The 22,713-nt window shown below is 38.8% G+C and overlaps 1 protein-coding gene and 1 long non-coding RNA gene across 2 annotated transcripts in view; one reads left to right on the top strand and one right to left on the bottom strand.

The window, feature by feature from the left end:
• The window catches only part of LOC130540707 (uncharacterized), a 131,232-nt gene that overhangs the window by 56,695 nt on the left and 51,824 nt on the right, over positions 1-22,713 (top strand). The gene's annotated exons all lie outside the window — the stretch shown is intronic.
• LOC100969450 (phosphatidylinositol 3,4,5-trisphosphate 3-phosphatase TPTE2-like) overlaps positions 1-22,713 on the bottom strand; it is a 108,925-nt gene that overhangs the window by 43,207 nt on the left and 43,005 nt on the right. The window contains 5 exon segments of the mRNA XM_063595781.1: positions 11,188-11,252; positions 11,999-12,062; positions 12,209-12,308; positions 14,578-14,697; positions 21,178-21,339. Coding sequence (XP_063451851.1) covers positions 11,188-11,252; positions 11,999-12,062; positions 12,209-12,308; positions 14,578-14,697; positions 21,178-21,339 — 511 coding nt within the window.

Here is a 22,713-nt window from a genome sequence, read left to right as displayed (position 1 = left end):
AGTGGTATGACCCATCCAATGGACCCTGGTCACATTGCTCCATGACTGTTCCCATTATGGGAGAGGAAAAGTAATTCCACCTCAAATAAATAGTTTGAAACAATTTTCAAAATTGGTCAAGGGTGTGGTCGAATCATGTCTTAGCTGGGAGTAGTATAACCTGGGTGAGATGTGGGTCAGATCCTTCTCTTCAAGGTCTTTGGGTATTTACAAATGCATTTTTATACAACTGATGAAGCCTTGAGTTTCTGACTATATATTAGTTATTTCTTGTAAACTATCTGCATGTATAAAAATGCTTCCCTGCCTGAGAATAAGGTAGAAAGATTCCATCAGTGGTCCCAATTCTTCATCTTTTCCTGAATCCCGGCCCTCACATTTCACCTTGTAGTGCCCTTTCACTCTAAATTTGGGCTCTATTATGTGAGTTGATTTGGTCAATGGGATGTCACAAAGGAGAGGCTTGCAAAAGCACTTGTAAGATTCCACTCTAGCTCTTTCCTTTTGCCATTACCCTGAAACATATCCATCATATTCATCCTGATGGAGGATGAAGATGAGTTTAGCAGATAGGAGTTATCCAAGACACCAAAGCTAAGGTAAATGTAGACCAAGAGATAAAGACATTTCAAGGAAAGAAAATTTCATATCACTCATGCACATAGATGAAAAGTTCTAAATAAAATATTAGCAAACAGAATCTAGTGATATATAAAACGATAATACATTAAGACCAAAGGGAGTTTATTCCAAAAATAAAAAAGGTTGGCTTAACATTTGAAAATCTCATTAATGGAAAAACACAAAAACATTTTGATTACCTTGAAAGATGCAGAAAAAATATCCAATCTACTCAACACCAATTCATGATTGAAAACTTTTAGCAAACTAGAAATAAAATGGATTGTCTTAATCTGGTAAAGAATGACTACAGAAGCCTATAGCAAACATCACTTCAAATAGTGAAGTATAAAATTCCTTCCACCTGAGTTTGGGAATAAGGCAAGGCTGCCTCCTCTTACCATTTCTATTCAATATTACAGTGAAAGTCCTAGATAATTCAATAAGGAAAGAAAAAAGTATAAAAACTGGGAAGAAAGTAGTAACTTTATGATTGTATACATAAAATCCCAGGGAATCTACACATTAATTATTAAAATGAATGTGTGAATTTATGAAGGATGCTAGATATAAAGTTAATATACAAGGCCAAGTGTGGTGGCTCACACCTGTAATACCAGCACTTTGGGAGGCTCAGGTGGGAAGACTGCTTGAACCCAGGAGTTTGAGACCAGCCTGGGCCAGTGAGACCAGTGAGAATCCCTGTCTACAAAAATTAATTTTAAAAAAGTTAGCCAAGTGTGGTGGTGCCTGCTTGTAGTCCCAGCTACACGGGAGACAGAGGTGGGTGAATTGCATGAGCCCAGGTGCCACTGCACTCCAGCCTGCGGTGACAGAGCAAGGCCCTGTCTAAAACAAACAAACAAATACAAAAACATTCCATGCTCATGGATAGGAAGAATCAATATTGTGAAAATGGCCATACTGCCCAAAGTAATTCATAGATTCAATGCTATTCCCATCAAGCTACCATTGACTTTTGTCACAGAACTAAAAAAAACTACTTTAAATTTCATATGGAACCAAAAAGAGCTCGTATAGCCAAGACAATCCTAAACAAAAAGAACAAAGCTGGAGGTATCACACTACCTGACTTCAAACTATACTACAAGGCTACAGTAACCAAAACAGCGTGGTACTAGTGCCAAAACAGATATATAGACCAACGGAACAGAACAGAGACCTCAGAAATAACACTACACATCTACAACCATCTGATCTTCGACAAACCTGACAAAAACAAGCAATGGGGAAAGGATTCCCTATTTAATCAATGGTGCTGGGGAAACTGGCTCGCCATATGCAGAAAACAGAAACTGGACCGCTTCCTTACACCTTATACAAAAATTAACTCAAGATGGATTAAAGATGTAAACATAAAACCTAAAACTATAAAAACCCTAGAAGAAAATGTAGGCAATACCATGAAGGACATAGGCATGGGCAAAGACTTCATGACTAAAACACCAAAAGCAATTGCAACGACAGCCAAAATTGACAAATGGGATCTAATTCAACTAAAGAGCTGCTCAGCAAAAGAAACTATCATCAGAGTGAACAGGTAACCTACAGAATGGGAGAAAATTTTTGCAATCTACCCATCTGACAAAGGGCTAATATCCAAAATCTACAAATAACTGAAACAAATTACAAGAAGAAAACAATCCCATCAAAAAGAGGGTGAAGGACATGAACAGACACTTCTCAAAAGAAGACATTTATACATCCAAGAGACACATGAAAAAATGCTCATCATCACTGGTCATTAGAGAAATGCAAATCAAAACCACAGTGAGATACCATCTCATGTCAGTTAGAATGGCGATTATTAAAAAGTCTGGAAACAACAGATGCTGGAGAGGATGTGGAGAAATAGGAACACTTTTACACGCTGGCAGGAGTGTAAATTAGTTTAACCATTGTGGAAGACAGTGTGGCAATTCCTCAAGGATCTAGAACCAGAAATACCATTTGACCCAGCCATCCCATTACTGGGTATATACCCAAAGGATTATAAATCATTCTACTATTAAGACACATGCACACATATGTTCATTGCAGCACTATTTACAATAGCAAAGACTTGGAACCAACCCAAATGCCCATCAATGATAGACTGGATAAAGAAAATGTGGCACATATATACACCATGGAATACTGTGCAGCCATAAAAAGGAATGAGTTCATGCCCTTTGCAGGGACATGGATGAAGCTGAAACCATCATCCTCAGCAAACTAACACAGGAACAGAAAACCAAATACCGCATGTTCTCACTCATAAGTGGGAGCTGAATAATGAGAATGGACACAGGGAGGGGAAAGAGGCCTGTCAGGGGTTGGGGGAAAGGGGAAAGAGAGCATTAGGACAAATACCTAATGCATGCAGAACTTAAAACCTAGATGATGGGCTGACAGCTGCTGCAAACCACCATGGCACACGTATACCTATGTAACAAACCTACACGTTCAGCACATGTCTCCCAGAACTTAAAATTTAAAAACAAAAGTCAATATACAAAAATTAATTATGTTCCTATATACCAATAGCAAATAATCAGAAAATGAAGATATTCAAATATTACTTAAAACAGCATAAAAACTTATCAAATGCCTAGAAATAAAACTAACAAAAGATGTGTAGGGTGGGCGCGGTGGCTCACGCCTGTAATCCCAGCACTTTGGGAGGCTGAGGCGGGCGGATCATGAGGTCAGGAGATCGAGACCATCCTGGCTAACACATGAAACCCCGTCTCTACTAAAAATACAAAAAAATTAGCTGGGCGTGGTGGCAGGCGCCTGTAGTCCCAGCTACTCGGGAGGTTGAGGCAAGACAATGGCGCAAACTCAGGAGGCAGAGCTTGCAGTGAGCGGAGATTGCGCCACTGTACTAAAGCCTGGGCGACAGAACAAGACTCCGTCCAAAAAAAAAAAAAAAGATGTGTAAAACCTGTACACTGCAAACATTGCAAAAAGAAGTCAAAGAAGACATAAGGAGAGAGATATATTATGTTCTTGAGTTGGAAATCTCAATATTTTTACATGTCAGTTCTCCCTAAATTAAGCAATGTAGTGAATGCCCAAGTCAAAATACTAGCAGGGTGTGTGTGTGTGTGTGTGTGTGTGTGTGTGTGTGTGTAAATTGCCAAGAAGATTCTAAAATGTATATGGAAATTCAAAAAATCTAGAAGAGCCAAGATAGTTTTTAAACAAAGAAGTACAAAGTTGGGGGACTTATAAACAAGTTTTCAAAACTCACTATAAAGCCATAATATTTAAAACTGTGGTCTGGACTTAAGTATAGACAAGTCATTAAGTCATAATAAAAGGAGAAAAAGCTGAGAAACAAACCTACACATATATGTTCACTTGATTTGCAATAAACACACCTCTACAATTCATTGGGGAAGTTATGCTCTTCACAGTAAGTGGTACAGGAAGCATTGATAGCTATATGAAAAACATTAATCTTGATATTTTATATCTTTACAACAATTAATCGGAGATCAGTCATAGACCAATACATTGACAGAGGTGTTGGTTACATGCATATATACTTATGTGTAATATCATCAAGATATACACTTGATTAGTGCAACTTACCATCTATGTTATACCTCAATAAAATGTGATTATTTATTTTAGGTTCAGGGGTACATGTGCAGGATATGCAGGTTTGTTACATAGGTAAACCTGTGCCATGGTGGTTTGCTATACAGACATCTCATCCCTATGTATTAAGCCCAGCATCCATTAGCTATTCTTCCTGAGGCTCTCCCTCTCCCAACCCCTCCTTCCTGACAGGCCCCAGTGTGCATTGTTCCCCACCATGTGTCCATGTGTTCTCATTATTCAGCTCCCATTTATGAGTGAGAACATGCAGTGTTTGGTTTTCAGCTCCTGTGTTAGTTTGCTGAGGATAACAGCTTCCAGTTCCATCCATGTCTCTGCAAAGGATGTTATCTTCTTCATTTTTATGGCTGCACAGTATTCCATGGTGTTTATGTACCATGTTTTCTTTATCTGATCTATCATTGATGGGCATTTAAGTTGATTGCATGTCTTTGCTATTGTGAATACTGCTGCAGTGAACATACACGTGCATGTATCTTTGTAAGACAGTGATTTATATTCCTTTGGGTCTATACTCGGTAATGGGATTGCTGGGTCAAATGCTATTTCTGCCTCTACGTCTTTGAGGAATTGCCACACCGTCTTCTATATGGTTGAACTAATTTACACACCCACTAACCGTGTAAAAAGCATTCCTTTTTCTCTGCAACCTTGCCAGCATGTTATTTTTGGACTTTTTAATAATAGCCATTCTGACTGGCGTGAGGTGGTATCTCATTGTGGTTTTGTTTGCATTTCTTTAGTGGTCGGTGATGTTGAGCTTTTTTTTTTTTCATATTTTTGTTGACTGCATGTATGTCTTCTTTTGAGAAGTGTCTGTTCACGTCCTTTGCCCACTTTTTAACGGGGTTGTGTGTTTTTTTCTTGTAAATTTCATTAAGTTCCTCGTAGAATCTGAATATCAGACCTTTGTCGGGCGGATAGATTGTACAAATTTTCTCCCATTCTGTAGCTCTTTCGTTTAATTAGATCCCATTTGTCAATTTTTGCATTTGTTGCAATTGCTTTTAGCATTTCAATCATGAAATCTTTGCCCATGCCTCTTTTCTGAATGGTATGGCCTAGATTTTCTTCTAGAGTTTTTATACTTTGGGGATTTACATTTAAGTTTTTAATCCATCTAGAGTTAATTTTTGGATATGGTGTAAGGAAGAAGTCCAGTTTCAATTTTCTATATATGGCTAGCCAGCACTCCAGCACCATTTATTAAATAGGGAGTCCTTTTCCCATTGCTTGTTTTTGTCAAGTTTGTTAAAGATCAAATGGTTGTTGGTGTGAGGTCTTATTTCTGAGTTTTCTATTCTGCTCCATTGGTCTATACATCTGTTCTTGTACTAGTGCCATGCTGTTTTGGTTACTGTAGCCCTGTAGTATAGTATAGTTTGAAGTCGGGTAGCGGGATGCCTCCTGCTTTGTTCTTTTTGCTTGGGATTGTCTTGGGTATTTGGGCTCTTTTATTGTTCTATATGAATTTTAAGATAGTTTTTTTTTTTAATTCTGTGAAGAATTTCAATAGCAGTTTAATGGGAATAGCATTGCATCCATAAATTGCTTTGGGCAATATGGCCATTTTCATGATATTGATTCTTCCCATCCATGAGCATGGGATGTTTTTCCATTTTTTGTGTGTGTCTTCTCTGATTTCTTTCAGCAGTTGTTGTTTTCTCTACCATAGTGCTTCTGCAATTTGCTGGTGGTCCATTCAAGACCCCAGTCGCCTGACTTTCTCCCATCTACCTGGAGGTATTACCAGTGAAGGCTGTGAAATAGCAAAGATGGCAGCCAGCTCCTTCCTTTGGAAGCTCCATCCCAGGGGGATACTGACCTGTAGCAAGTCTACATACACCTGTAGGAAGTGGCTGGAGACCCCCATGGGGGAGTTCTTACCCAGTCAGGAGACATGGGATCAGGGACCCATCCAAAGAAGCAGTCTCACTGCTTTTTGGTAGACCAGGTGTGCTGCGTTGCAGGGAACACTTCCTCCTCCTGACCACCTGTATTTTCCATAGCTGGCAGGCAGGAGTGGCTGAGTCTACAAACTGCAGTGATGCTGGCTGCCCCTCTCCACCTCCCGGGGAACTCAGACCCATCTGAGGTGGAATCCAACCCGTTGCTCTTGGTTGGCTAGGATTCCAAGCCAATGGGTCTTAACTTGTGAGGTACCGTGGAAATGGAGCCCACAGAATGACACTGCTTGGCTCCCTGGATTCAGCCCCTTTCCAAAATATGTATGGACAGATTTCCCACCTTGCTGAGGATCTTGGGGCCAGAGTACGTAAAACGTCTGGGTTTCTGTGTGTGCCTGAGCAGCTGATCTGCTGAGACTCCACAGCTCTGTGTATCAGACACAAGGCCCTGGTGGCATGGGCTTACAAGGGGATCCCCTGATCCATGGGTTGCAAAGATCAATAGGAGAAGTACTGTTTCCTGAGCAGGATTGGACAATCACTCACTGCTTCCCTTGGCTGGGAGTGGGGGTTCCTTTGGCTCCACACTGCTCTCGGCTGGGCCATCACACCCTCTCTCCACTTTTCTTCATTCTCCATGGGGCGAGCTGTTCTTCCAGTCAGTCCCAATGGGAGAACCTGGATATCTCAGTTGAAGGTGCTGAATTCACCTGCCCCTTTTCATTCCTCTCCTTGAGTGCTAGGGAGTGCAGCTGCTTTTAATCGGCCATTTTGCATTACTCTAAACATTTCTTTTTTAGCCATAGTTCTTAATTCCCATAGCCCTTGGTTTATCATTAGTTTCTTAATTAAATAACCTGTCCACATTCTCCAGCCATGGGATGATGATTCAGGCTGGGGATCCAGGCCACTTTCTGAAAAGCTGCTGAACTTGAGGTCCTGTCCTGTTTGAACCTGAGCTAACACGCTGCAGAGAGGTACTCCTTCCACCTCTCAGCAACCGATGCCAGCCCTTAATAATTATAGTTTTATTGAGGTATAGTAAGTATTGTAAATTACATAAAATTAAACAATGACTTTCAGTTGGCATTTCACAGTAAACAGCATTATATGTTTGAAATTAGTTTAGTCATCCATGGAGCCTAAAGCAGTATGCTGCCACTATAATTGAGGATCTCGGCCGGGCACGGTGACTCAAGCCTGTAATCCTAGCACTTTGGGAGGCCAAGGCGGGTGGTTCACAAGGTCAGGAGATCGAGACCATCCTGGCTAACACGGTGAAACCCCATCTCTATTAAAAAAAAAAAAAAATTAGCCAGGCGTGGTGGCAGGCGCCTGTAGTCCCAGCTACTCGGGAGGCTGAGGCAGGAGAATGGCGTGAACCCAGGAAGCAGAGCTTGCAGTGAGCCGAGATTGCGCCACTGCACTCCAGCCTGGGCAACAGAGTGAGACTCCATCTCAAAAAAAAAAAAAAAAAAAAAAAAGAGCAGCCATGATTCTTTACAATTCCTTCCACCAGGAGTTGGAGTCTATTTTCTACTCTGAATCTGGATTCAGATTCAGAATCATAGTATAATTTGCATTGTCCAATAAAATCGGGTAGAAGTAATATTATACTAATTTTGAGCCTGGGCCTTAAAAGGATTTACATTGTTTTGCTTGCTGCTCCTGGTACTCTTGCCACTGCCATCATGTGAACAGGCCTGAAGTAGCCTACTAGAGAATGAGAGACCACATGGGACCATTCAGCCAAGTCATGTTATTTTCTTTTCTTTGATTTAAAAAAAACTGTTTTTTTATTCTTTAAAAAAATTTGAACTGACACATAATAGTTGTTCATATTTATAAGGTAGAGGGTGATATCTCAAAACCTGTGTACAATGTGCAATGATCAAATCAGGATAATCAGCATGTCCATCACCTCAAATATTTATCATTCTTTGTGGTGGGAACACTCAAGAGCCTTTCTTTTTAAAAATATACAATAAATTGTTAACTGTAGTCACCCTCCAGTGCTATAGAATACTAAAACTTATTCCTCTCTGTAAGCTGAAATCTGACATTTCTTTGTTGATTTTCTGACTAGATGATCTGTCCAGTGCTACGAGTAGGGTGTTATGGGGTGTTAAAGACCCCAACTGTTACTAGATTGGAGGCTGTCTTTCCCTTTAGATCTAATATTTGCCTTGTTTATCTGAGTGCTCTAGTGTTGGATACATATATGTCTGCAATTATTATATCCTATTGCTAAGTTGATCCTTTCATCATTATAAAATATCTGTCTTTGTCTCCTCATGCAGTTTGACTTAAAGTCTGTTTTATCTGATATAAGTATGGCTACTCCTGCCCACTTTTGGTTTCTGTTTGCCTGGAGTATCTTTTTCTATCCCTTCACTTTCAGTCTGTGTGTACCTTTACAGGTGAAGTTAGTTTCTTATAGGCAGTATGTAGTTGGGTTTTTTGTTTGTTTGTTTATCTTGGCAACCAACTCTATATCTTTTAATTGGGAATTTGATCTGTTTACATTCAAGGTTACTATTAATAGATGAGGATTTATCCTGTCATTTTATTCTTTTTTTTTTTTTTTGGTTGTTTTGTATAACCTTTGTTCTTTTCTTCCTCTGTTTTTCTTTTTTTTTTTTTTCCTAATCTTTGTGGTTTGGTGGATTTCTGTAGAGATAAAGTTTGATTTCTCTCTCTTTCTTATGTATCTGCTCTACCAGTGAGTTTTATAGTTTGGTGTTTTTCATGATGGTAGCCATCCTCTTGCTTTCATTTGTAGAATCCCCCTTAAGCATTCCTTGTAAGGCCAGTCTACTGGTGATGAATTCCCTCAGGTTTTGCTTGTCTGGGAAATACTTTATTTCTCCCTCATTTCTAGAGGATAGCTCTGCTGGGTATAGTATTCTTAGTTTATAGTTTTTTTGTATTTTTTTCCTTTCAGTACTTTGACTGTAACATCCCATTGTCTACTGACCTGTAAAGTTTCCACTGGAAAATCCACTGTTAACCTAAAGGAGTTTCCCTTACATGTGATTTGATGCTTTTTTCTTGCTGTTTTTAATATTTCCTTTTTTTTTTTTCAGACACTCCTACTCTGTCACCCAGGTTTAAGTGCAATGGTGTGATCTCAGCTCACTGCAACCTCCACCTCCTGGGTTTAAGCATATCTCATGATTCAGCCTCCCAAGTAGCTAGAACTACAGGTGCACGCCACCACACCTAGCTAAGTTTTTTTTGTATTATTAGTAGAGATGGGGTTTCTTCATGTTGGCCAGGCTGGTCTTGAACTCCTGGCCTTGTGATCCACCCACCTCAGCCTCCCAAAGTCCTGGGATTACAGGTGTGAGCCACCGCACCTGACCAATATTCCCTCTTTTTGACTTTTGAAAGTGTGACTATCATGCACCTCAGAGAAGACCATCTTGAGTTGATTCTATTTGAGAACCTTTGAGCTTCTGAGATTTCACCCATATGTCTCCCATGTCTGTTTTTAAAGCTCTTGATTATATATATATATGTGTGTGTGTATATATATATATATATATATATATATATATATATATAGTTTTTTTTTTGAGACAGGGTCCCTCCCTGTCAACCAGGTTGGAGTGCAGTGGCATGATCTCAGCTCACTGCAACCTCCACCTCCTGGGTTCAAGCTATTCTCGTGCCTCAGCCTCCCAAGTAGCTGGGATTGCAGGCATGCACCACCACACCTGACTAAATTTTGTGTTTTTTTAGATATGGGATTTTGCCATGTTAATCACTCTTGTCTTGAACTCCTGGCCTCAAGTGATCCACCTGCCTTGGCCTCCCAAAGTGCTGGGATAACAGGAGTGACCTACTGCATCTGGTCTCTTGATTATTTTTTATTTTATTCCTTAAATTCTTCAGCTCCAAGATCTCTGTTTGGTTTTTAATGACATCTATATCTTTGTTGAATTTCTCATAAGATGATAAATTGTTTTTCTAATTTCATTGATTTGTCTATCTGTATTCTCTTGTATCTCACAGAGTTTCCTCAAGATCCTTATTTCAAATTCCTTCTTAGCCATTTGATATACTCTTAAAATTTAGGGTCTGTTAATGGGGGATTATTGTGTTTCTTTGGGGATGTAATGTTTCCTTGCTTTTTATGTTTCTTGTGGCCCTGAATTGATTTTTGCACATCTGGTGGAACAGGTGCCTCTTCCAATGTTATGGAGCTTTCATAGAGAAATATTTTTTCCAATAGTTGTCTCCTAGTGTTCATTATGGAGTAGGGCGATTTGACTTTGGTTCTAGGTGGGTGCGGTAATACAGTCTTCATGTGACTTCTTTGGCTGTAATCAGCATTTAGAGGTGTCTCTGAGTGCCTCAGTGGCCTAGATGGTGAGTGTTTGTGGAGACAGTGGTATGGCTTTTCTTGGGGTGGGAGCCATCAGTCGGATTCGTTCCAAGGCCCTAGAGGTATGCATGCTAGGTGCAGTGGCTTTGCTAGTGGTGGGGTGGTGCCACCAGCAGGGTGGGCACCAGGCAGGCCAGTCCTCAGGGTCTTAGAAGTGCATGCAGCATATGGCAGCTCTGCTGGTCAAGGGGGTGGAGCTGTTGGCAGCAGTGGGTGCCAGATGGGATGGGCCTTGAGGGGGGCATGGAGCACGCAGTGGCTCTGTCAGCTGAGGACAGCCAAGTCATTTTAGACTAGCCAGTCCTCAGATGACTCAGTAGCTGCCCACAGATGCATGAATGAACTCAGTTGAGAGAGGCAATCCTCTCTGTGAGCACAGAATTGAACAGTTAAGCCCATCTCAAATTCACAAACCATAGTATCATGAGCCAAATAAATAGTTGCTGTTATAAGCCAGTAAGTTTGGGGGTGGTTTGTAACCACTGGTACAATTGTAACTGGTATCAATCCATTATGATTGTTTTACTTGAAAGAGTACCTTTTGGAAAGAACATTGACATTTCTGGGTCAATATTAAACTTATGACTACACAGTCTACATTCACTGAGAAATGAGTATTTTTAAGATAAACACCCTTACCTTAATTGGATTCCGATAGAAAGATTGGCCTCCCGAAGATGGAAACGACATAGCGACAATACGTTCTGGAAGTCAAAATCATCACTATTACAAACATTATTATAGATTTAAAATAACATACAAAAGTTAATTTTATATGATCAGACTCCATTTTCACAGAAAAATACCTTTTAAGATTGAGGTTGACAGAAAAGAGCTAATACTCAGGGTAATCAAGATAACATATTAAATTATCCAACATAATGACCATTAAGCTGGCATGGTGTTCTTAACACTCCACTGGTTCAAACCATATGCCATGTACTTATGTTGGCCTCAGTCTGAAGTTCCCCCTGTTCTTGGAATTTATTTCTTATCTTAAATACCAAAGAAAATCCAAGAGTTCTGGGCACCAGTGATGGTGGGAACTCCCAACGTGCTTTGTAGCCCTCTGACTCAGAACACCTGAGATCTACAAAGCTGTGACCTCATTCTCTGGGGTTCTAGGAAGAGAAGCGGTCTCTCTGGGATCCTTGGGATTCAGGATAACTACTAGAACTTAATAAACTGAAACTCAAATGGAGTCAGCTGAAAATCCATTCAAATTTTTGTGCTGCAACCGAGTAGTCCTGAATTGAGATGACATGGAAATCTTCCTTGCCAGGGCTAAACCACAAATATGTCACACTATCACAATGGCATAGCATATAGCCTCACGAATAAAGAATACTTTGAATGAATGTGGCTTAGACGAGGCAAAAACACAATAAAAATATAATTACAAGAAAAAGTGAAGTTAATATAAGTAAATCAACAGTTAAGTGTCACAAACCTGTAATAAAAGTGAGGTCTAGGTCAAATCCATCCCTTTCGTATCACCTTTTGTTTCCTGAAACCTGAGAGTTTAAAACCATTATTAGTTGGTGAAACATAAATCAACATAAAAATAAAGAACATTATACAGTATAGATATCAACCCTTGCCAATGGGTCCCAAAACACAAAATATTTTTCTGAATCATAAGCATGTTTTGCCCACTTACCAGCCTTCTTATCAGCTTTCCAAGTTGTCTTTTTAGATGAGCCAGATGAAAAATTCTTATCAGAATGATAAGTCGTAGAAGTTGAAATAAACGTGTCCATCTAAAAATAAATTTAAAAGATCAATTTTTGCTTCAGAAACAGACAATTTTATGAATATAAATTAAGTTTAGAGCAGCAGTTGTTAACCAGGGACAATTTTCCCTCCTCTCCTCAATCACCTACATGGGGGATATTTGGCAGTGTCTTGAGGCATTTTTGGTTTTCACAACTGGTGTGCTTGTGTGTGTGTGTGTGTGTGTGTGTGTGTGTGCACATGCATGCGCTACTTCCATCTAATGGATAGAAGCCAGGAATTCTGCTAAACATCCTGCAATGAATATAACTGCTCACCACCCTCCTATGACAATAATGATCTGGCCCAAAATGTTAGTAATGCTGAGGTTGAAAAATTCTGGTCTAGAGAAATAGTGAAACAATAGAGTCTTAGAATTTGTAAATTTAATTTTGGGATTTGAGACTAGCATTTTCAATTTTTCCACATCAAAACAAATTGAGGATTCTTGTTCACCTTTGTTACTCCCATCTGTAACAGAGGTTCACTACAGCTGCTAATGCACATTAGGCAGGCAACAGATTGAGATACTTCCCAAGTGTGCTAGCTGATATCTCTCCTACCGTCAGAAACATCAAAGCAGATAACTGATGGTCTCGACTAGTGCTTATCTGGTTTGAGCATGCATAAAGAAGAGTCATCTGCAAAAGCGTGTTAAGCTACAGATTGTTGGATCCCAGAGATATTGATTCAGTGGGTCCAGGGTGGGGCCTAAGGTATTTTTCTTCTATTTCTAGCAAGCTCTCAAGTGATGCTGAGGTTTCTAGTCAGAGGACCACATTGGCTGAGGTGATTTTCAAACAACTCCAAAAGCCTATCACTTAACATGCTTAGTTGGTGCCTGAGTTGTAGTCCAGGGAAGCTAGGGTACAGAAAGAAACCCGGTATTTGACCCATGAACAAGCTTAGGAAGCCACAAACATCTCCATCCCAGTATACATTTGCTCTTCCATTTTCCTCATTGTCACAGTAGAAAAGAAGAACAAAAAGAGAGTCACCAGGTCCTCATACACCCTTTAGTTTCCTAATCCCTAACAGTTCTAACTTTGCCTTAGCTTTCTTTGTTTCTACCACAACTATACTGCAAAACTCTACTGTTGTGTTGCTATACGTGTCATCTCCTAGTTTTCTGTTCTGTTTTCTATTTCTTAGAACATCATGATTGAGGCTGGGCACGGTGGCTCATGCTTGTAATACCAGTACTTTGGGAGGCCGAGGTGGGCAGATCACTTGAGGTCAGGAGTTCGAGACCAGCCTGACCAACATGGTGAAACTCGTCTCTACTAAAAATACAAAAATTAGCCAGGTATGGGGGTGCATGCCTGTAATCCCAGCTACTCGGGGGGCCGAGGCAGGAGAATCACTTTAACCGGTGGGGCAGAAGTTGCAGTGAGCCCGAGATCATGCCACTGAACTCCAGCCTGGGCAACACAGTGAGACTCCATCTCAAAAGAAAAAAAAAAAGGAAAAGAAAATCGTGATTCATGGACACAGGAAGGGGAATATCACACTCTGAGGACTGTGGTGGGGTGGGGGGAGGGGGGAGGGATAGCATTGGGAGATATACCTAATGCTAGATGACGAGTTAGTGGGTGCAGCGCACCAGCATGGCACATGTATACATATGTAACTAACCTGCACAATGTGCACATGTACCCTAAAACTTAAAGTATAATAAAAAAATAAAATAAATAAAAAAAAAAGACCACTCAAACTAGAAAAAAAAAAAAGAAAATCGTGATTAAAGTCACTCAAATTTTGCATTTGCTCAAATAAATTCCCTCTTGGCTGTGGGAAAAACCCAGAGAGAACATTATGTGTAAGGGATTTGTAGTTGAAGCACAGAGGGGAATTGTTTTTAATATCAAATTTTTTTATGTATCACATATGAAACTAATAAGAATGTCACACTTGATCTTAGCCAAAAGGTCAAAAATGATACAAATGGGAATTTGACGAGAACTTCAAAATGTAGTGAAGTTAAAGTTAGTACAAGAAGTAAAGTCCTTCTTTGGCTACTCCATCTTTTTTATTCAATTAATGGTACTTGGTGTGTATACTCTTCACTGGTCCCTAAATATCACAATCTTTTAGTTTCAACCTATGTGGGAATTTACCTAAACATTTCATTTTAAAGCAACATATTTGGTATAAAATGAGCCATTTGAAGTTGAAAAGATTATACAGAATAAAAGCCACAGAAAACGCAAAAAGTAAATGAAAAATTTTAAGAGAAGTGAGTCTTATATTTCATACCTGGGAATATCCTTAAGAAACTTAACGTCAAAAAAAATGTAAACGACATCAACCAGCAGAATAATCACAGTAACAGCAGTATCTAAAATGTTAAGTAAATCAGAAAAATAATGCTGTCTCCTGTAATATAAAACAGAAAAATATGAGTTCATCTCCCCTGCAAGAAGAGATAGGAATGTTTAAAGACCACAACTATTGACTGATCCCCATTAAGAATTCTACTTTCATACATTATTTAAAATGCATTTTCTAGAGTAGACTAAGGGAAAAAGATAACATTCATGGGAAGTTTTCAAACAATAAATTTATATTCATCATTTGACACATATATATGACTAAAACACCAATATGGCAATTTAAGTATAGCAAGACATATAATTAAATGCATATTAACCACCCTTATCATAGATGATGAGGTATCTATCCCCTCAAGCATTTATCATTGTGTTACAAACAATCCAATTACACTTTCAGTCATTTTAAAATGTACAATTGTTATTGACTATAGTCACCCTGTTGTGCTAGCAAATAGTAGGTGTTATTCATTTTTTTCTATTTTTTTGTACCTATTAACCATCCCCACCTCCCCACCCCCAACCTCCTACTACCATTCCCAGCCTCTGATGACCATCCTTCTACTCATGTCTATGAGTTCAACTGTTAACCCTTTTAGAGCCCACAAATAAGTAAGAACATGTGGTGTTTGTCTTTCCGTGCCTGGCTTATTTCAGTTAACATAGTGATCTCCAGTTCCATCCATGTTGTTGCAAAAGGCAGGATCTCATTCATTTTTATAGCTAAATAATACTCTCTTGTGTATATGTACTATATTTTCTTTATCCATTCATCTGTTGATGAACACAGGTTGCTTCCAAACCTTGGCTCTCATGAACAGTGCTGCAACAAACATGGGAATGCAGGTTATCTCCTCTATGTACTGATTTCCTTTCTTGTGGGTACATACCCAGCAGTGGGATTTCTGGATCATATGGTGGCTTTATTTTTAGATTTTTTGAGGAACCTCCAAACTGTTCCCCATAGCGGTTCTACTAATTTACAGTCCCACGAACAGTGTATGAGGGTTCTCTTATCTCCACATGTTTGCCAGCATTTGTTATTGCCTGACTTTTGGATATAAGCCATGTTAGCTGGGATGAGATGATATCTCACTGTAGTTTTCTCTAACGATCAATGTTAAGCACCTCTTCACATGCCTGTTTACCATCTGTATGTTTCCTTTTGAGAAATGTCTATTCAAATCTTATGCTCATTTAAAAAAATCATAGTATTAGATTTTTTTCCTATAGAGTTGTTGGAGCTCCTTATATATTCTGGTTATTTATCCCTTGTCAGATGGGTATTTTGCAAATATTTTCTCCCATTCTGTGGGCTGTCTCTTCACTTTGTTAATTGTTTCCTTTGCTATGAAGAACCTTTGTAACTTCATGTGATCCCATCTGTCCATTTTTGCTTTGGTTACCTGTACTTGTAGGGTATTGCTCAAGAAATTTTTGCTCAGACCAATGTCCTGAAGATTCTTCCCAATGTTTTCTTGTTATAGTTTGAGGTCTTAAGTATGTAATCCATTTTGATTGGATTTTTATATAAGGTGAGAGGTAGGGGTCTAGCTGCATTTTTCTGCATGTGGATATCCAGTTTTCCCAGAACCATTTGTTGAAGGGACTGCCTTTTCCTCAATGTATGTTCTTGGCAAATTTGTTGAAAATGAGTTCACTGTAGGCGTGTGGATTTGTTTCTGGGTTCTCTATGCTTTTCCATTGGTCTATGTGTCTGTTTATGCAAGCGCCAGCTGTTTTGGTTACTATAGTTCTGTAGTATAATTTAAAGTCAGGTAATGTGATTCCTCCAGCTTTGTTCTTTGTGCTTAGAATAGCTGCTATTCTGGGTGTTTTATGGCTCCATATAAATTTTAGGATTTTTTTTTTCTATTTCTGTGAAGAATGTCATTGCTATTTTGATAGGGAGTGCATTGAATCTGTAAATTGCTTTGGATAGTATGGTCTTTTGAACAATATTGATTCTTCCAATCCATGAACATGGAATCTCTTTCCATTTTGTGGTGTCCTTTTCAATTTCTTTCATCAGTGTTTCATCGTTTTCATTATAAAGATCTTTCACTTCTTTTGTTAACTCTTAGATTTTTAATTTTATTTCTGGCTATTGTAAATAGGATCACTTTTTAAAACTCTTTTTCAGATGGTTCACTGTTGGCATATAAAAATACTACTGATTTTTGTATGTTGATTTTGTATCCTGCAACTTTACTGAATTTATCAATTCTAATATTTTTTTGTGGACTCTTTAGTTTTTTCCAAATAAAATATATCATCTGCAAACACAAGGATAATTTTACTTCTTCCTTCCCAATTTGGATTTCTGTTTTTATTCCCTTTATTTCTTTATCTTCTGTGATTACTCTAGCTAGGACTTCCTGTACTATGTTGAATAACACTGGTGAAAGTGGGCATCCTACTTGTGTTCTAGATCTCAGAGGAAAGCTTTTCCATTTTTCCCCACTCAGTATGATACTGACTGGGGATCTGTCATATATGGTTTTTATTATATTGAGGTGTGTTACTTCTTTACCCAGTTTTTTTAGAGTGTTTATCATGAAGAAACGTTGAATTTTATCCAGCACTTTTTCAGCATTAACTGAAATGATCTTACAGCTTTTATCCTTTATTGTGTTGATATGATATATCACTTTGGTTGATTTGCATATTTTGAACCATCCTTGCATCCCAGGGATAAATCCCATTTGTCATGATGAATGATCCTTCCAATGTATTGTTACATTCAGTTTTCTAGTATCTTGTTGAGGATTTTTGCATCAATATTCATCAGATATATTGGCCTGTTGTCTTTTTTTTTTTTTTTTTTTTTTTTTTTTGAGACAGAGTCTCACTCTGTCACCCAGGCTGGAGTGCAGTGGCATGATCTGGGCTCACTGCAACTTTCATTCCCAGGTTCAAGTGATTCTCATGCCCCAGCCTCCAGAGTAGGTGGGATGACAGGCACCTGCTACCATGCCCAGCTAATTTTTCTATTTTTAGTAGAGACAGGTTTTCACCATATTGGCCAGGCTGCTCTTGAACTCCTGACTTCAGGTAATCCACCTGCCTCAGCCTCCCAAAGTGCTGCGATTACAGGTGGGAGCCACTGCTCCCAGCCTGTTTCTTTTTTTGATGCATCTTTGTCTGCTTTTGATATCAGGGTAATACTGGCCTTGTGGAATGAGTTTGGAAGTATTCCTTCATCTTCTGCTTTTTGGAACAGTTAAAGCAGGAGTGGTATTCGTTCTTCTTTAAATGTTTGGTAGAATTCAGCAGGGAAGCCATCAGGTCTCAGTATATATATTGGCTATATATGTTGGATGAATATATACTTAAAATTGTTATAGCCTCTTGCTGAATTGATCCCTTTATCATGATATAGTGACATTCTTTGTCTCTTCTTATCGTTTTTGTCTTGCAATCTATTTTATCTGATACAAGGATAGCGACTCCTGCTCTTTTTTGGTTTCTACTGGAATGGAATGTATTTTTCCATTCCTTTATTTTCAGACTAATGGGAGAAGAGTGTTTCTTGTAGGCAACAGATCAATGGGTCTTTTGTTTTTTGTTTTGTTTTTTTATTTATTTTTTTTTGAGGTGGAGTCTCACTCTGTTACCAGGCTGGAGTGCAGTGGCACGATCTCGGCTCACTGCAACCTCCGCCTCCTGGGATCAAGAGATTCTCCTGCCTCAGCCTCCTGAGTAGCTGGGGCTACAGGTGTGCACCACTACACCCACCTAATTTTTGTATTTTTAGTAGAGACGGGGTTTCACCATGTTGGCCAGGATTGTCTCCATCTCTTGACCCTGTGATCCACCCGCCTCAGCTCCCCAAAGTACTGGGATTACAGGTGTGAGCCACCGTGCCCAGCCGGGTCTTGTTTTTTCATCCATTCAGCCATTCTGTCTTTTGATTGAAAAGTTTAGTCTGATGACATTCAATGTTATTATTGATAAGCAAGGACTTACTCCTGCCATTTTGTCAATTGTTTTCTGGTTGTTTTGTAGTCTTCTCTTCCTTCTTTCCTTCCTGTCTTCCATTAATGAAGGTAATTTTCTCTGGTGATATAATTTAGTTTCATGTTTCTTATTTTTTGTGTATCCCTTGTATTTTTTTGGTTTGAGGTTACCATGAGGCTTGCAAACACTATCTTATAACCCATTATTTTTAAGCTTATAAACTAACAGTTTGCATAAACAAACAAGTAATAAGAAAACTAATACAAACTCTACAACTTAGTCTCACTACTTTTTAACTATCTGTTATTTCTATTTATATCTTATTATACCATTTATGTCTTGAAAAGTTGTTATAGTCAATGTTTTTGATTGGCTCATAGTTGTCTCTCTACTTACAATAACAGTAGTTTATACATCATAGTTACAGTGTCATAACATTCTGTATTTTTCTGTGTATTTACTATTACCAGTGAGGTTTATACCTTCAGGTAGTTACTTATTGCTCACTAATGTCCTTGTCTTTCTGATTGAAGTACTCCCTTTAGCATTTCTTCTAGGACAGGTCTGGTGTTGATGAAATCCCTCAGCTTTTGTTTGTGTGGAAAAGTCTTTCTTTCTCCTTCACTTTGAAGGATATTTTCACTGAATATATTGTTCTAGGGTAAATGTTTTGTTTCCTTCAGCATTTTCAATATGTCATGTCACTCTCTCCTGGCCTGAAACATTTCTATTAAAAAGTCTGTTGCCAGCTGTATTGTAACTCCATTGTATATCATTGGTTTCTTTTCTCTTGCTGCTTTTAAGATCCTTTATCCTTGATCTTTGGGAGTGTAATTATTAAATGCCTTGAGGTAGTCTTCTTTGAGTTAAATCTGCTTGGTGTTTTGTAACCTTCTTGCACTTGGATATTGATATCTTTCTATAGGTTTGGGAAGTTCTGTTACTATCCCTTTGAATAAACTTTCTAACCCCTCTCTCTCTGCACCTCCTCTTTAAGGCCAGTATCGCTTAGATTTGCCCTTTTGATGCTATTTTCTAGATCATGTAGGCATGCTTCATTGTTTCTAATTCTTTCCTTTGTCTCCTCTATGTATTTTGAAATAGCCTGCCTTCAAGCTCATTAATTCTTTCTTCTGCTTGTTCAATTCTGCTATTAAGACTCTAATACATTCTTCAGTATGCCAATTACATTTTTTGGCTCCAGAATTTCTGCTTGATTCTTTTTAATTATTTCAATCTCTTTGTTAAACTTATCTAATAGAATTATGATTTTTTTCTCTGTGTTATCTTAAATTTCTTTGTGTTTCCTCAACACAGCTATTTTGATTTGTCTGAAAGGTCACGTATCTCTGTTTCCCCAGGATTGGCCTCTGGTGTCTTATTGAGTTCATTTGGTGAGGTCATGTTTTCTCGGACAGTGTTGATGCTAGCAGATGTTCTTTGGTGTCTAGGCACTGAAGAATTAGGTATTTATTGTAGTTTTCCCTGTCAGGGCTTGTTTGTACCTATCTTTCTCGGGAAGGCTTTCCAGATATTGGAAAGAACTTGGATATTGTGATCTAAGTTGTATCTGCTTTAGGGGGCACCCCAAGCCTCCTAAACTCTGTGGTTCCTGCAGACTCATAGTGGTACTGCCTTAATGGTCTTGGACAACATGCAGGATAATTCTCTGGGTTACCAAAAAGAGAGTCTTGTTCTCTTCCCTTAATTTCTCCCAAACAAACAGAGTCTCTCTCTCTGTTCTGAGCCACCGTGACACAAACACCCCTGTGGCCACCGCTACTATGACTGCATTGGGTCAGACGTGAAGCCAGCACAGCACTGGGTCTTGCCCAAAACCTGCTGTAACCACTCCCTAGCTATTGCATAAGTTTGCTGAAGGCCCTGGGGCTCTACGATCATCACATGGTAAAAACAGTCAGGCCTGTGTCCTTCCCTTCAGGATGGCAAGTTCTCCCAGGCTCCGGGTGGGTCCAAAGGTGCTGGGAATCAGGGCCTAGATCAGAAACTTATACTTCTACCTGGTGTTTTATGTGCTATGGCTGAGCTGGTTGAGCTGTCACTCAAACCACAAGATGCAATCCTCCCTACTCTTTCAACCCCTCTCCAAAAGCAGAGGAGCATCAATCCATGGCCACCTCACTCAAACACAGACCATGGGAGGTACTGCCAGACTACCACCAAGGTTCTCCTAAGGCCCAAAGGCTTTTAAGTCAGCTTGATTTGAATGCTCCTGTTAATTATTTTAATATGCCTCTTTTTTGGGGGGACGGAGTCTCACCCTGTCACCCAGGCTGAAGTGCAATGGCACAATGTCGGCTCACTGCAACCTCTGCCTCCTGGGTTCAAACAATTCTCCTGCCTCAGCCTCCCGAGTAGCTGGGATTACAGGCTTCCGCCACCATGCCCAGCTAATTTTTGTATTTTTAGTAGAGACAGGGTTTCACCATCTTGGCCAGGCTGGTCTTGAACTCCTGACCTCGTGATCCACCTGCCTCAGCCTCCCAAAGTGCTTCTTAGAAAAGTACAAAATAGCTTTATGCATTATAAAAATAATCAAACTTACCCTTCTACAAATACTCGAAGAAGAACATCCATAAGAAAAAATAAAGCAATAGCTAGAGAAATAGAACGATACTCCACAGGAATATAAACTTTGCTATCAGTGAAAATTAGGTCAGCAAAGATCAGAGCCACATCCAACAAGATCAGGAAAACTCCAAATATTCTACAACAAATAAATAAATGAATAAATAAGTAAGTAACAGCAAAGATAAAGGGGCTTTTGTCCCTATAGTTATACTATATTTAGGCCAATGATCGGGTACCAAAATGTTATTATTTAGTATTAAACTGCCCAGTGGCAGGAAAAACTGTAATGTCATAGAATCTCAGAAAAATCACTGTTTTCACCCAATAGAAGCAGTTTTTAATAAATAAAATTCCCACCAAACCACTTCACAAGACGTTATCATGCCCTTTTATAGCAGATCCATCAGACTAACACCTCAAGAGAGAAAAGTGAAACTGAACTAAAATTGCCTGTGTCTGTTTGTAAACTCTTCTTAAAATTTGAGAATTTCATAAGAAGTTTACACCCATTTCTCATAAAAAATAAAATCTTATTAGTCTGGATAATTCTTAAGAATTTATTAATAAAAACCAAATGAAAGCATGAGTAACATAAGCTCTTAAAAGACCAAGATTTTTTGGTCAGTGACATTTTCAGCAAGTACATGATTACATATTTATGGGCGATTCTAGTACAGTGATGGGTACATGAGAAAGAATTCAATTCCATAAATATTTATAGTGTTGAACTCTAAGGTACCTCCTGAAACTTGCTGTTACATATTCTAAATACATTCCCCATAAATTGATTATACTATTTGCTTAATCTATGAAGATGAATTCATCTTCAAAGTACTTTTCAAAAAGTTGCAGCTCAAGTTAAAATATCATTAATTCAAAAGGAAACAATTATATTGCGTAAATCTATATCATATTGCATAAATCTATATCATAGTATGAAATCTTACTCTTACACAGAGAAGAGTCTAAGTAAATTGTTTCCAGAATTAAAGAGTAATTCTAGATGTATAAGGTACTTAATAAAACACTTTACTTATAATTATAGAATTTTAACATTCGATTTTCATTAACTTTACTTGTGCAGATGGAAGAAAAATAATATTAATATGTTACTATTAATCTTATACAAAAGCCGTTTCTTTGCAAGTCTTAAAGTCCAGCTTAAACCAAATTTCCATGATAAATTAGATTACATTAGATGGGGCACATGGCTACTTAGAAACCGATGGACAGGAAATGCTTTTTGGTTTTGTTTTTTATTTCAGTCTTTCTCATTGAAAGAGCGAGATATATATATATCTCGCTCTGTCACCTGGGCTGCAGTGCAATAGTGTGATCTCAGCTCACTCCAATCTCCACCTCCCAGGTTCAAGCGATTCTTCCACCTAGGCCTCCCGAGCAGCTGGCATTGCAGGCACTCGCCATCATGCCTGGCTAATTTTTTTATTTTTAATAGAGATGGGGTTTCACCGTGTTAGCCAGGCTGGTCTTGAACTCCTGACCTCAGGTG

The sequence above is a fragment of the Pan paniscus genome, chromosome 14, assembly GCF_029289425.2.
Source record: "Pan paniscus chromosome 14, NHGRI_mPanPan1-v2.0_pri, whole genome shotgun sequence".
NCBI lineage: Eukaryota > Metazoa > Chordata > Mammalia > Primates > Hominidae > Pan > Pan paniscus.
This window is presented reverse-complemented; position numbering and strand designations above follow the sequence as displayed.